The sequence below is a fragment of the Gavialis gangeticus genome, unplaced genomic scaffold (genome assembly GCF_001723915.1).
Source record: "Gavialis gangeticus isolate Ggan-Ray unplaced genomic scaffold, GavGan_comp1, whole genome shotgun sequence".
Taxonomy (NCBI): Eukaryota; Metazoa; Chordata; order Crocodylia; family Gavialidae; genus Gavialis; species Gavialis gangeticus.
In genome coordinates this window covers 22,851,162-22,865,074 of record NW_017729011.1, presented here as the reverse complement: position 1 = coordinate 22,865,074, position 13,913 = coordinate 22,851,162, and the positions used below count along the sequence as shown (strand labels likewise).

General features: G+C 36.5%; 1 protein-coding gene across 3 annotated transcripts in view; it reads right to left on the bottom strand.

The window, feature by feature from the left end:
- CNTRL (centriolin) overlaps positions 1-13,913 on the bottom strand; it is a 49,319-nt gene that overhangs the window by 27,648 nt on the left and 7,758 nt on the right. For 2 of the 3 annotated variants that reach the window (XM_019510838.1, XM_019510839.1), the window contains exons 8-15: positions 12,465-12,584; positions 10,678-10,906; positions 9,858-9,967; positions 8,418-8,612; positions 4,829-4,982; positions 2,382-2,602; positions 1,509-1,685; positions 199-333 (exon numbers count right to left, since the gene is read on the bottom strand). In XM_019510838.1, coding sequence (XP_019366383.1) covers positions 199-333; positions 1,509-1,685; positions 2,382-2,602; positions 4,829-4,982; positions 8,418-8,612; positions 9,858-9,967; positions 10,678-10,906; positions 12,465-12,584 — 1,341 coding nt within the window. Of the gene's footprint in view, positions 1-198; positions 334-1,508; positions 1,686-2,381; positions 2,603-4,828; positions 4,983-6,384; positions 6,691-8,417; positions 8,613-9,857; positions 9,968-10,677; positions 10,907-12,464; positions 12,585-13,913 lie in introns of those variants that run through there. The other variant, XM_019510840.1, reaches the window with a different exon arrangement.

The following is a 13,913-nucleotide window of genomic DNA, read 5'->3' as shown; positions in this document are numbered from 1 at the left end:
TTTCTAAAATAGGATACTGTCTGCAACACAGAGACTCTGTGCAGAAGTACTCTAATTAAGGGGAAAAGCCATGCTACTTGAGGCTGTAAAAAGGATGCAGAGGATACAATAGAGGGAAAACAAAGTATTAATTCACTTTTGGAAAAAAGACAGAACATGCCAAATATCAGGTAAATTCTAAGATAATAAATATTTAACCTGCACTTGTTTGAGCTGGGAGAGTAGCTTATTGTTTTCCTGTTCCTTCTCTTCTGACATCTGTGCTTTGGTTAGAGCATTTTCCAGTGCCTGCTTTTCTTTTTCAAGTTCATCTTGCAGAGCTGAGAGCTCTATCTATAACCACAGAAAATTTTCAAACTAAGACACAAAGCAGCAGTGGTTTCCACACCAATAATTTGATCTGAATAATAAATATTCTGAATTTTCCCTTCATGGAAATAGCTGTAAAAAAAGCCTTCCATTTTTATAACATTTTCCCAGGAAAATTCAGTAGTCAGTAAATTACAGTTCTGTTTTATCAAGCTGTTTGGTTAAAAGAAGTTCAACAGAAAGTGAATGCTTTAAGAAAAGCAATAGAATGAAAAGTGATGTTTTGCTGAAAACCCAGTTTTTCATTAAAAAAAAAAAAAAAAAAAGGTAATGATAAACTTAAAACCAACCCTCTGCTTAACTGCCCAAGAGTGTTCTACTGGCTTTATCCTTGTTTTTGTCTCAAGTCAGGCATAAGGAACAGCAGAAACTAATTGCTTCATAGTCATGAGCATTCATAGGCAACAGCCTACTTCATCACACACCTGTTTGTGTAATCTACGTATTACTGGAGAACCATAAATTTCTACTTTGTTTAAATTCAGATCATATTCTTCATGGATAGTCCCAAAGTATTCTCTATCTTGCATGCAGCATAAAGTTGTAAATCATATTGAAGTGACACCATCAATCACGCTAGGTACCTTTTTTAGGAAACAACTGATGGCTTAGATCAGTGGTCTCCAAACTTTTTTGATCGCGCACCCCTATCAGTAAAAAATTTTTGAGCACACAACCCCAATATATGTATATTTATATTCACATACACCTATCAGTAAAAAATTTTTGAGCATGCACCCCCAATACATGTATATTTATATAAATATACATTTAAATAAAAGTTCTAATATTTTCTTCCCGCACCCCAATGGATCGTCTTGCGCACCCCACTTTGGAGACCACTGGCTTAGATAACGCTAGGGACATATTTTGCGTTCTTGAAAGCAAACCTGAAATTAGAGAATTCTGTTTCTGACATAACTATTTACCTGGGGTGACTATTAAGTATGTCAATATTGGACTCAGAGGCTCTTTAAAACAAACAAACTTATCACTGATAAAAAAGCTACCCTGGAAACCCCATATTATTAGCATGCTAAAGGGAAATATTTTTTGGACTATGAACAAAATAAAAATTGGGCTAATTTACTGATGCTTTTTCCAGTCTTACCATCATTTAGAGTCCCTCAATTTTTTACCTGACTAAGTCGTTTCAGTCTCTCCAGCTCTTCCTTGTGTTGATTGGCTTCAGCATCTCTATCTTTCAACTGAGCCTCCAGTTCAGCCTCATATGCACTGAGATCCCCTTGTGCCTCTCTGAGAGAATCATTTATTTCACGCTGGTTGAGGAGTGCAGTTTCTAGCTTTGTAATTTCCTGGAAGAACACATCCAGCTCAGAAACCAACAAACATATTTCATGGATCCATATCATATTCTAGTACAAATGCAGCAAATTCAAGTGTTAGCCAGAGAACATGCACCAAGAAATCCTGTTTCCTGGCATTCAGGAAGTCAACCATTTATATCACAAGAGTAGCAACTTCTGATCACAGAAGAGCTGGATTCAACCCAGAAGAGCACACAAAACGACAACAGATGTTACCTGTGCCTGAAGAAGGGTGTTTGTGCCTGGAAGCTTGCAAAAAAACAATTTTTCCAACTATTTAATTGATCTAAGAAAAGGCATCACATGTATCCAAAGAACCTTGTCTGCCTAACTCCTGATCACAGTACTGCTAAGAGAGGCAGGCTCTGCAAAGTCTGCTCACAACATGAATTCAGCAAACTGTACAAACATGCACTGTAGTTTCAACATTAACAGGACAATGAAATTAGTTTTTAATAGCAGGCTGATGTACCCATGAGCTTGTTTATAAATGCAGGAAAGTGCGTTGCTTCTTAAAATATTCAGATGACTGTAGACTTTGTAAGTGTTTTACAAGTATTAAAGGCCAAATTTTGTTACCCTATTGGAATAGAATTTGGTCTGTAACCTTGTTTCGTAGTTCAGAATTCAATCCTCTACAGTTTCTAAATTTATTCTCTGGGATTTGGGAAAAGATAGTCTTACTTTTCTCATGTTTTCTGCATCCATGGCAACTATTTCCAGCTGGCTTCTTTCCTCTTCCAGTTCAGCCAACCTCTGTAGCAAAGCTGCTTTATCTTTTTGTAACTCCTTACATTCATCACTGGCTTGCTTAGCCTGACCCTTTATACTTTCAAGGTATTCCTGTAGCCCAATGATAATTCCTTCTAAATCCCTCTTCAGTGCTTCATTTGTTGCTATTTGACCTGCACAAGGAACAAAATAAAATTAGTGCACTCAAGAGAAGACATTTATTTCAAAAGTGATCTTGGAACCATACAAGATGAACAGAACAGGCATTTTTATTCCTTCAATACAGTTTCCATATTATTAATCTTCTCTTTATTAGAACACAATATATTCACCTTTTCAAGAAGTTACAAAGAAATAAAACAAAGCAAACTAGTGTTCAGTCACAAAATATCAGTCTCAAGTTCGGAAGCTGCCATAATGGATCTGACCAGAGGTCAGTCTAAATCCAGCAATCCACCTCTGACGCCAGCCAGTGTCTCCTAATGACAGTCAAGGAGAAGCATCCTCAAATGCATTTTCTGTCTGCATCTGTTCTGCTAGAAGGCTTCTATCCTTTAAAATATGCAGTCCACATGAGCATCGTATCCTTTCGAATCCTACTAAACTGTAGGTCTCAATGGTATCTTGCAATGAGTCACACACTAATTAGGCTCAGAAGCAATTTCCAAGCCCCACCCTGACAAGCACAAATCTATTTGCATGCATTGCTTTTTTATTTAATCACAACTGTTTGTGTACAAAAAAAGGTATGAAGTGTCTGAGCTTCTTTATAGCATTCCTGACATTATAAAATATCCTGTGTTCTCTCTGTTTAAACTTAAATAATCCTTATTTTCTTAGCTTCATTCAGGATGCTTCTGCTCGGTTCAAAAGGAATCAGGACTCGTGGTAGAGGTGATATCTTTTACTAGACCAACTAGAATTTTGCGAAAAAAATGTCTTTAATTGCAAACCTGGATACTCTGCTCAGTTCAGCCACTCATGTGAACTCCCTATATTTGTTATCTCTTTGATATGACAATGAGAACTTGTAACAGTGGGCTCTATCAGTCCCTTGACGTACCAATGCTGTGTTCAGAACCTACGAGGGGGATGCTATGATTCTTTTCTGCTCTCAAAATGGTATGGACCCAGCTCCAATAAAAATTAGAGCAATTCTTAGTTCCAATTTTCACTGGCTGGAATAGCCAATGTTCATGGCCTGAAACTCACCTAGGCCACGTTCTCTTCCTCCTCCTGAGGCAGTAAGGGCGGGGGGGGACAGGAAGATGACTAGGAGTCGACCCAACTATGATAACAGTAATATCTAATTTGCTTTATTTTTGTCTTTTTCCATATATTGCACAGATATTTTTAGTAGTCTGTCCATAACGATAACTACATCTTTTTTCACCTGGGTAATTACAATTAAATTAGCTTTTAGGTATATTTTATTAGTTTCTTTTTAAAAAAATGGAGCGTCTCAACAATAGTTACTTCCTGAACCAACTCATGCATGTTACCTAGGAATACGTTTAAAGTAACACATGGAAGATAAGCAACAGTTTACAGGTGGAAAAAGCTTCTGTCATATGTGTTCCAGTATGACATTAGGATAATTGAAATGTCCATTAGGAGACCAGTTGGGACTTGTGATAGAGGTGATAACTTTTATTAGACCAACAAGACTTTTGCAAAAAAGATTCTTTAATTGCAAGCTTTTTGGTAATTACAGCTTGAATACCTGACACATTAGGAGACCTAAATTCTATTCCCAGCTCTGTAATTGGCTTGTAAGCTGATATCTGAGAACTTCCTTCCCACTTTATGCATGACTTTCTACATCTGAAAGAGAGATAATGATACTAATCTCTTTTATAAAACACTATATACAAAGCTAGATATTAATCATAAACATGCTGTTGTCTGCAATCTCCCTCCACATGTGTCCTTTCAAGTGTCCTTTCCTTGATTTGAAGTTACAGGTCTAGTTATTAACTGTACATTTTCTAGTTTATCGGAAAAATTGTGAACTTTCACTTTATTGTTTTAAATTTGAGAAATAACACAAGCGTATTATTGTTACGGTCACCAAAAAGAGATTTTGCTACAAATTAATCTTCTGCTCTCATGCTACTTTTTGCCTTTGTTCTAAGCATTGGAAACAGTGTCCTGTCTAAAACCAAAAGACCCCTCCCAGGTTTTTGTGCCTTCTGTACAGTATTTTAAATATCCAACACAAACATAGAACTAAACACTATTCCTCATTCCTCTAGCCTCTCATTTTCCCTCTTCCTAGTGATATTTTTTCCTTTTGGACTAATTTAGAACTAATTACGAGCTCTGTTCAGTGAAGACCCACAAGGAATTGGAAGAGTTGTTTAGGAAGCAACATTCTCCATAGACCAAGTCTGCTTTACCATCTGTGAGCTGCTGCTCCAAGTCCTTAATTTCCTCAGCTTCCCTAGCGATCCGAGAAAGCATCTCATCCAGGCGACTTGCAAGTTCTTTGTAATGCTTGTTCATCATATTAAGTTGCTGCTCTTTACTTGCTTTCTGAGCCTTCATGTGAGCCTGTGAATTGAAGTTATACAGATAAACCTTCAAAATTTATCAGTAACAATTAAAAATGTTGAACTCAGTCTTTTGACTCAGTGACTATGTCTACATGAGATGCTTTACCGTGCAGCAGACTAATCTATTGCTCAGAAAAGCATCACTGTCTACACAGGTGCTTACTGCACAGTAAATTAGTCTACTGAGCAGTAAAGACAAATAGCATTAATTGCACGTGCAGACACGCCCAGGGTTCCTGAAATACCCTACTGCTGGAAGTACGATGCTCTAATAATTTCTTCCTTCTTATAGCATGTCATTTATTGTTACTTCTTCAAAAGGCACTTACCTCCAATAGGTGAGCTTTCCTTCTAGCATACAAATCCTATAAATATATATATTTGCTATATATATAGCAAATTTCCTGTTACTTCAAGGGGAGAAGGATATATGCATCTGTAATAGCCCTAAAAACATCCTTTCAACTTTTATTCTCACAAATTCATTAGCCCATTCAAGCCAAGAAAGTAAGAACAGGACTGCTCTCAGAATCTGATAATACCACTCTCTGCTCCTTTATGCAAGATAAACTCTTCGTGTCCTTTATCATCCTATTTTCTATCTACGGTAGCGAAGCAAGCTGTCTCCAGTTTAGGGGGGAGAAAAATCAAAAAAAAGATTAATAACTGAGCTTAAATATTCTACATTAAATTACTGAATACAACTAACAAGTCAGCCCAGTTTTACATTTCTTTCATTTTTATTTTTAAAGTTGAAGTTTCCTAGGAGCAGCCACATTCAATTAATCTGCAGTGCCCCCAAAACAACTGAAAACAGTGCCAAGTTTCTGATCTACCATGTGCTGTGCAACTTGTTTTTATAACTGAATGCAGTTCATGCTGGTAATATTGTTGATATGGGTTACTTATAACTAAAGTTTCAAAACACAACATATGTAATTTCAGAAACTTTCATAATACGAAGTTTAACTTTTTAAACTACAAGAAGCTTTACAGGCTTCCTGAACAGGCTTTTATCTGGCTACTTACGTTTTAATTCATTCCTCAAATTCTACAATATATATATTTTTTAAAGTTGTGTTACTGTAAGACATTTAGTTTTCAAATAAAGCCATAAAAACATATGCTTAACTTATACAGCCATTTTGCTTTTCACAAAACTGCTGTGGCAGAAATAAATCATGTAACACAGTATTTCTAAAATATGCAGTTACAACCCTTTGCATTCACATTAAAACAACTCAAAATCATCACCTGTCAAAAAAGGATTACAGTTTTAACAGTTTTAACTTCCAAAATATACTTCTACCAAATAAAGTCAAATGCAGCTGCAGCTGTTGAATCTTTATCGTGGGGCAGCTGCTGAATGTCACAAGACCATTGTTAAGAAAAACACTTACAGCTTTGTCTTCGTCTTTCCTTCCTCTGAAGTTATTTGCAAAAAACCCCACCCGTAATTTAGAATTCATGTTACTTAAAAATGAAGAACATAATCACAGAAAGTTGCTTAAATAGACCATAGTTTCTCTTCTGTCTTCTCTCTTCCAGTCTTCTCTGTTTGACAACGACACTGGTGAGCATGTGGTTTGAAACCACGGGAAGTTGAAGAGGCTCAGAGAGTTTCTTTGTCATGACTGCAGAGTAGTGACATGCTCTCCGATCACTGCTTGTCTCTGCAAGCTGTACTCTGCCCTGTTTGCTTTAAATCACAACACAGGAAGCTATGTCCACAGCCAATCCACTACGGAGTTAGTAACAGTCGATCTACTCTCCAAGAGGCTGGGCTTAGTTTTTAGAGAAGACTGCTTCCTTTGGTTTAAGAAATCTTCCTGAAACACAGAACGTTACAATCTGCCTATTTTTTTAAACTGTCGGTTTAAAATACATTTTAGATCGGAGCCTCTGGCCCTCAGGCAAAAGCAGAGAAATCAGGCCTGGGGATACTTTGTGTGTATATTGACATAAATAAAAAAAAAACCCAGCTTGAATACTCATATAGAAAGCTAGACAAAGTTCTTAGGGTAAATGTGACCACTTTTATTAGACCAAATAAATAGTTGAAAAAATTATTCTTTACAAGCTTTTGGGTACAAACATCCGGGGGGAAGAAAAAAAAAACAAAAACGAGCTTTCAGGTGTTTGTACCCAAAAGCTTGCAAAGAATTTTTTTCCAAGTATTTAGTCTAATAAAAGATATCATATGTACTTTAAGAACCTTGTCTGCCTATGTCCTTAGACCAACACAGCTACAACCAACAGCTCTGAATACAGAAAGCTATTATTTAAAAAATAAGTCATCTTTTAGGATGCATGTTTCAAACTGAATGTACTCTAATTTCACTTCGTATTAATTTAAATCTGCCGTATACAACATCTGCTGGGGTTAGAAACCACAATTATGCTAACGGTTAAATTTTTAAGGACTGCTTTTAAAGCGATAAAAGAAACAGGTCATCAATATAGATTTCCTGGAATATCTGCATTTGCCTCCAGGTATTCAGAAACTGAAACCTCTTCTTCAACAATACAGTAAGCATAGGCCTGTATGTTCCACCTGCTGAGAGTGGAAGGCTCAAGTACATTACTTTTACAGAGACAAGTCCTGTGCAGGGAAAGATATAAGGCAACTGTTCATAAACTTCTCTGTTCCACAGCCACCATGCTCCCTACTGTACGAAAGCAAGAGGATATGGTAAAGGCTGGAGAAACAGAAGCCATACCAATGTTTTCTCCAGGCCAACTGCAGCAAAAAACTGTCAGTTGGGCCACTTGAGCAGATTGAAGAAAGGGTTTTTGATAGTTTATGGATAGTGCACCACATACCGTGAGAAAGCAAATCCGATGGTATATGTATGGTAGAATTAGACTACTTACTGGTCACTAAAGTTCTCAGAGTATGCTCCAGAGAACAATACATTATACTACAGGGATTCTTGAATTATTAAAAGGATTTTTCCCCTGAAAGGGACACTGCCCTTGAGCACAAGCAGCTAATCATGGAAACAGTTCTTATAAGGAGAGATATGAATTCGTCTCCATTAGGGTCTGTGCAAAAAAGAGATCCAAAGTAGTAACAGCAGCTTTTGACTTGTGTAGAGTAGCTGAACTTCCAGAGATGCCAACAATTATGTCTTCTTATAAACTACTGCTTGTGGTTTAGTTGAACATTTAGTTCCACAAATACATTTGTTAAAGAAGGAACTTGTTTTTTTACTTTGTCAAAATTTTAAAAAGTAACTAGAGCAAGCAATTGTTGTATTCAACTCAGAAATGAAGTGTTGCTAAACAGCATGAAGGACACATGCTTCTAGGCATAACTGGATTCTAATTTGTTAAAATACATCAGAAAAATATTTAACAAATGGATACCCTCCAACAACAACAAAAAACAGCATGGAAAAGCTAATTTTTGAATCGTTAGTAGTTAACTTACATGTCTCGGATCTTTAGGATCTAAAGAATCTATAAAGCTCTGCAAATCTTCAATCTCCTTCTGCTTTTTCCCCATTTCTTGTCTCTGTTTTTCCATCTGTTTTTCCAATTCCAAAGCTTCATCTCGTAACTGATTTAAGAGCTGTATTTTAACATTTAATTGCTGTTGAAGATCTTCTGTATTGGCTTCTGAAATCTGAAGACAGAGCATGGGAAAACGCAATTAAACTTGAAAATAAATGCCTGCTTCAGAAAGTTGCATTTGATAAACACGTCACTTTTATTACAGATTGCAGTTATCTAACCTAATGTGTTGTCTAAAAAACACTGATCCCTGAAGGTTTGAGTCCTGGTTATTTTGCTCAGTTGGCAAGAGTTTATTGTATTTTCTCTCCCTCAAACTATAAAGACTGGAACAAACTACTTGGAATTGCCTTTAATAATTATATAACCTTGAGCCTTGGCCTACTGTGCCAGGAAAGCCCAGAGTCATGGTGTTTGGCTAGTTATCTTAAAAACCTCATTTAAATGTCATTTGAAAAAAATCTAAGGGAAAGTTAAAGCATTTGAATCACTTATAATTGCTTCTTGCTGTCTTAAAAAGTTTACAATATATTTTGTCAAAGCTATGGCTTTTTAAAAGGAAAAAAATGTTAAATTGCTGGTTTGTAAAACATGCATAGCAATAAGATCAGTAATAATAGTTGAGGACACAAAATCAAAAAGCTGTAGATACATTTTCAAATAGGCTGAAACATCCTTTCTGGTCTTTCTATTTTTCGTGCAGCTACAATGTTTACTTCTGAGTTTAACTCATTGTTATTCCTTAAAACATGAGAGTACCAGACTGCATTGTAAGAAACTTACTTTAATTCACCACACAGAGTATCAGAATCATGTGAATCCAAGAAATGTGTGAGTTTATACCCTCTTCATTATATGAAGACACAGCATCAGCACTGTTACTTTCTGCCAAGTTTACTAAAACTACCTAACTCTTGAGACAGTGCACATACTGCTGGCAACGGGCACTGAAAAAATGCAGTCAGGATTGAAATCCTGTTTCGCGAAGTGGGGCTCTTATTGGCGATTACTGATATGGACACATAAAGCAACACACACATTTCCATTCAAAGTCCTTTGCACAAAGGCAACAACCAGTTAATCTTATGAGAAGCTGGACTGCATCTATAATTTCAACTACATGTACTTTATGTCTTAAAAAGTTATCTATTTCCTCAACATGAGTTCTCAGTGATGCTCAAGCTGACATCTCAGAAGTCACACAAGCTGTCTTAAACACCCTTACATTGCACCCCTCATTCATAGGCATTTAAGACACTGGGAAGTGAAATGGGAGGAAGACACTTCAATTTTCTATGCCTACACTGCTTCAACATGTTTATTTTCTTTCCTGATAACGTTGTTGGTTTTTACATACTTTTTTCTGAGCCAAAGCATCCTGAAGTTGTTTAAGCTCCACTGTTGCTTTCAAAACTTGTTGTTCTCCATTTACTATTTCACTTTGCAATTCTGCTAATCTTCCTTGCGCTGCAAAGAAATAAATCCCCACCAAACCATGTTTAAATAATTTCTAAGAAGCATTGATGTATATGTTCTATATTCTATCATGCTAGCTTAAGCAACATCAGTCTCTCTGCAATCCTCAGAGCTGTGTGGGGATTGAACAGGGGTAGCAATAATCTTGCTAAGCCCTGCTCACTGCTGAAAAAAGGAAGTGCAACAGTGCACAGTTGTATCCACAGCTGGTATGGAGGGTCCATGTGGGCAGAAGACCACTTTTCGCACTCTCTCCCCTCTCACTCCCCAACCCCTTCAACTTTCTCAACTTCTTTCACCTTCAGCTCACAGCTGGAGGAAGGAGAGAAATCTCCTGGCTGGTACATCCTTGCTGGTACATCTGAAGCCTATAAATGAGTCTCGCTCTTAGCACTACATTTTTAGCAACTAAAAACAATACATTTTTCTCCCAAGTCCCCTCATGCAAAATTCTCTTAACTTATTTAACTCCTTATTTTTTGGATAATTTTAGAGGCCACCTTGATCATACAGTTTTAGCTGTTGTTATTATTATTATTATTATTATTATTAAGTTCAGTCTGAATCAGAATGTTCCTCTGGCAGCAGATAAAGGGAACCAGGTTTGTATACATCTCAATAACAATGATGGTGACAACGACAACCAAAACAACAATAATAATAGTAATAATAATTTTACTTGTGAAAACTTCCAAATTTACCTTCTTGTATCTTTTTTTCTTTATCTTCTAGTTCTCTATCTAGAGTTTGATGAAGCTGTGATTTAAGTTCTTGGTTCCTATGTAGATCATCTTCATCTACTTCTATTTTTCTAACTTGAATTTGCTGCGCTTTATTAGAAATGTAACTTTCTCTGGTATACATGTTTCTCTTGTATCTAGCTTTACCGATGTAAGGGCTTTCACCAGGTACATCATCAAGTTCAACATCCTGAAAGACGACATTTAACAACGCATATTACATTATTTCATATGCTGGAAAATAATAATTTTGCATATTTAAGCTTGAATTTAACCTACACTGAAGGGAGACTACCTTGAAAACTTGACAGTTTAAAAATAAGAGTTAAATGAAGTTTCAAATGTTATGCATACCTTGATTCCTTTTACAAGTTTATCTGGTTTTACAGTGAATGCTTTCTGTTTTTAAAATGCTTTCCTTCCTGGTTGTTACATAAGAATGGGTCATACAAACAGTATTGGGGAGGGAAGGAAAGAGAAGAATGATGTAGTTCCAGTCCTACAGGCATTTTAATTGTCTATAATGACCATACAAGGTTACCCTCGCTTTATGCAGGTTCTGTATGTGCGAATTTGCTCTTATGCAATGACCCTTTTTATACCACAAATTAATTATATGAGAGGTAAATTCACTCTTATGTGATCAGTGTGGTGGAAACCTGCAGTCAGCTGCTTTGTGCGGCGTATTGTGGGAGTGACATGATAGACAGAGGAAGAAAAAATTATTTGGGGGGCTGAGCCGGGTGGTGGTGCCCAAGCCACGCGGCAACATTGGCTCCTGCAGCCCAACCTGGCCCGGCCCCATCAGCGTGGTGCCCCGGGAGCAGTGAGCCATGAAGCCACCCAGCAGCAGCACCCACAGCTGCCGCTCAGGGCAGTTGGTGCCCATGTTTCTGGAGCTGCAGCTGCCCCAGGAGCAGTGCGACGCCACATCAGTACAGTCGAGGTCTTGGAACAGCTGCCTATTTGTTACATTCTAAAGTGGGTTCCCTTTATGTGAATTTGAGCTATGCACCATTTTCCAGGAACACATGTACAGCGTAAAGCAAGGGAAACCTTATTCAAATATCATCAACTGCAACAACTAATACTAACTTAAGGAGTTGTGTTTCTTTCTTATGTCTAGATATACTTATAACATTAAAATAGTGTAAAACCATGAAATAAATGCGATTTTTTTTAAAGTTGTTACCTTTTAAGCTTTAGCAAAAATTGCATTTTTAACAATTAAAATGCACTGAACTACATATACTTTTATTGTGCTCTCTCCTATAATGCATATATGTCTCTAAAGGAGAAGGTCAAATTCTGAACCAAAAAGTAGCTATTCTTGGGAGTAAGTACACCACAGAGGATGGAAAACCTGACCCCTTAGATCAACAGGAGCTTTGGCACTGAGTTCAGGGAGCCAGAAGTTCACAAGAGCTGCAGAATGAAGCCCAGAGTGGGGGATATCCTTTGCATGATTATCATTAGTGACAGATGCTGTATTTGTTTGCTCCATTAAGCTAAACAAAGTATTTGCATTGTTATGTACGTATTAAATACTATATAATATTAAGAAATATTAATTTTAATCTCATCAAGAAAACATGTGGGCTAAAATGATTAAACTGATTTAAAATCAAAGTTACAGTTCCATTTATTTATAACAAGGATCCATATGTAAAGCAAGATTTATGAGTGGGCAAAAAATACAACCTCCTTCACAGTTTGAGAAACACAAAATTCATATTTGAAAGCATTACCTCTGATGGAAAGTAACCCAATGGCTCAAATTTGGCATCAATCTTATAAAAAGCCAGTTCCTGCTCCAATTCATATTGCTTCTGGCAGGCTCGGGTTAACTCCACAGTCTTCTGCTTTAGCTAATGGCAGCATGAAACAAAAAGAATCACTGTCATCAGGAAATTACCACCTGAATTGCAAGATACATTTCAAATTAACAGCATATGGTGTGTGTATGAAGTACACAGTCATTCCAAAACCTTTGCAGTGATATAAAAAAAAAAGTTATGAATTGTTTTGCGGCAACAGGTGTAACACAAGAATGTATTTTACCTTAGCTTTAAATTACTATAAACAACGGCAAACAAAACCACAACAATTTCAGTACAAATGATCACATGAAGGTCCTTTGAAACTTCATTTCATACAATTCAAACATAGCTAATTGTTGTAATAAATGGTTTTGTCAAAGATTTGTCATTCATGGTACGGTTCTGTAACTGGTCATTTAGCAGAAGGCAACTTAAACTGTAGCCAATTAAATTTTAAAGAACGTTAACTGTTGAAGAATGATAATAATATGGTTCACTGTGTGACTCAACACTCTTACTTTTTCTTTTTTTTGCGTTGATGGGAATTTAAAATTCTCCTAATTGAAAAGATACTATTTACAGTACTTTAAAACAGTAAATGTTAATGTATTTTAAACCTTTGCCATTAATCAACTTTTTATAGAGGTCCATCATGTGATTTTTTTTTGGAGGGGGGGGGGTGGGGGGATCATATTTTCATGCTGAAGACCTGAAGGAGAGCATGCAGCAAAGCCCCAATAGAAAGCAGAATACAGGACTAATGGAGTGAAAAAAGGAAATGGAATAGACAGGAATAAGCAGTAAGCTTAACAAAAAGTTTAAAAATTAAAGTATTTCATGCCATACAAAAAATGGTCAAATTCCAAAAATGGAAGATGACTGAGAAAATAAATTACATCAAATGAACAGTCTCATTGGAACCTTTTATGTTTAGACACTAGTGACCATGCAAGCAATTCTTATGCACAATAAAAAAACACCTGTGCAGTCCAGCTGTACATGGGGACTACCTTTAGTGAGGAACAAAGGCTCAGCAGAAAGGGAACTGTGACAAACCAAGATACCAGCTAAAGGGAGAAAGAAGCAAGCAATGTTTGTCATCTAAAAGGTCAAGAATGGGTTAAGTTGTAATACATACTCTGCTAAACCCTGCTTATACTTGAAAACTACTTTTCAGAAACCTGCTGCTGTTTAGAAGAAAGTGTGTTGGAAATATTTATAAAAGTAAACTACTTAATTCACTTTACTTTATGGAAAAATTAAGCAATAATATTTTAAAGGACATGTTTTATGGATGTGCATGTGTGAAAGACGATTTTAATTAAATATACATTACTTGGAACTTACCATACATATGAATGAATCAATTATTACTTG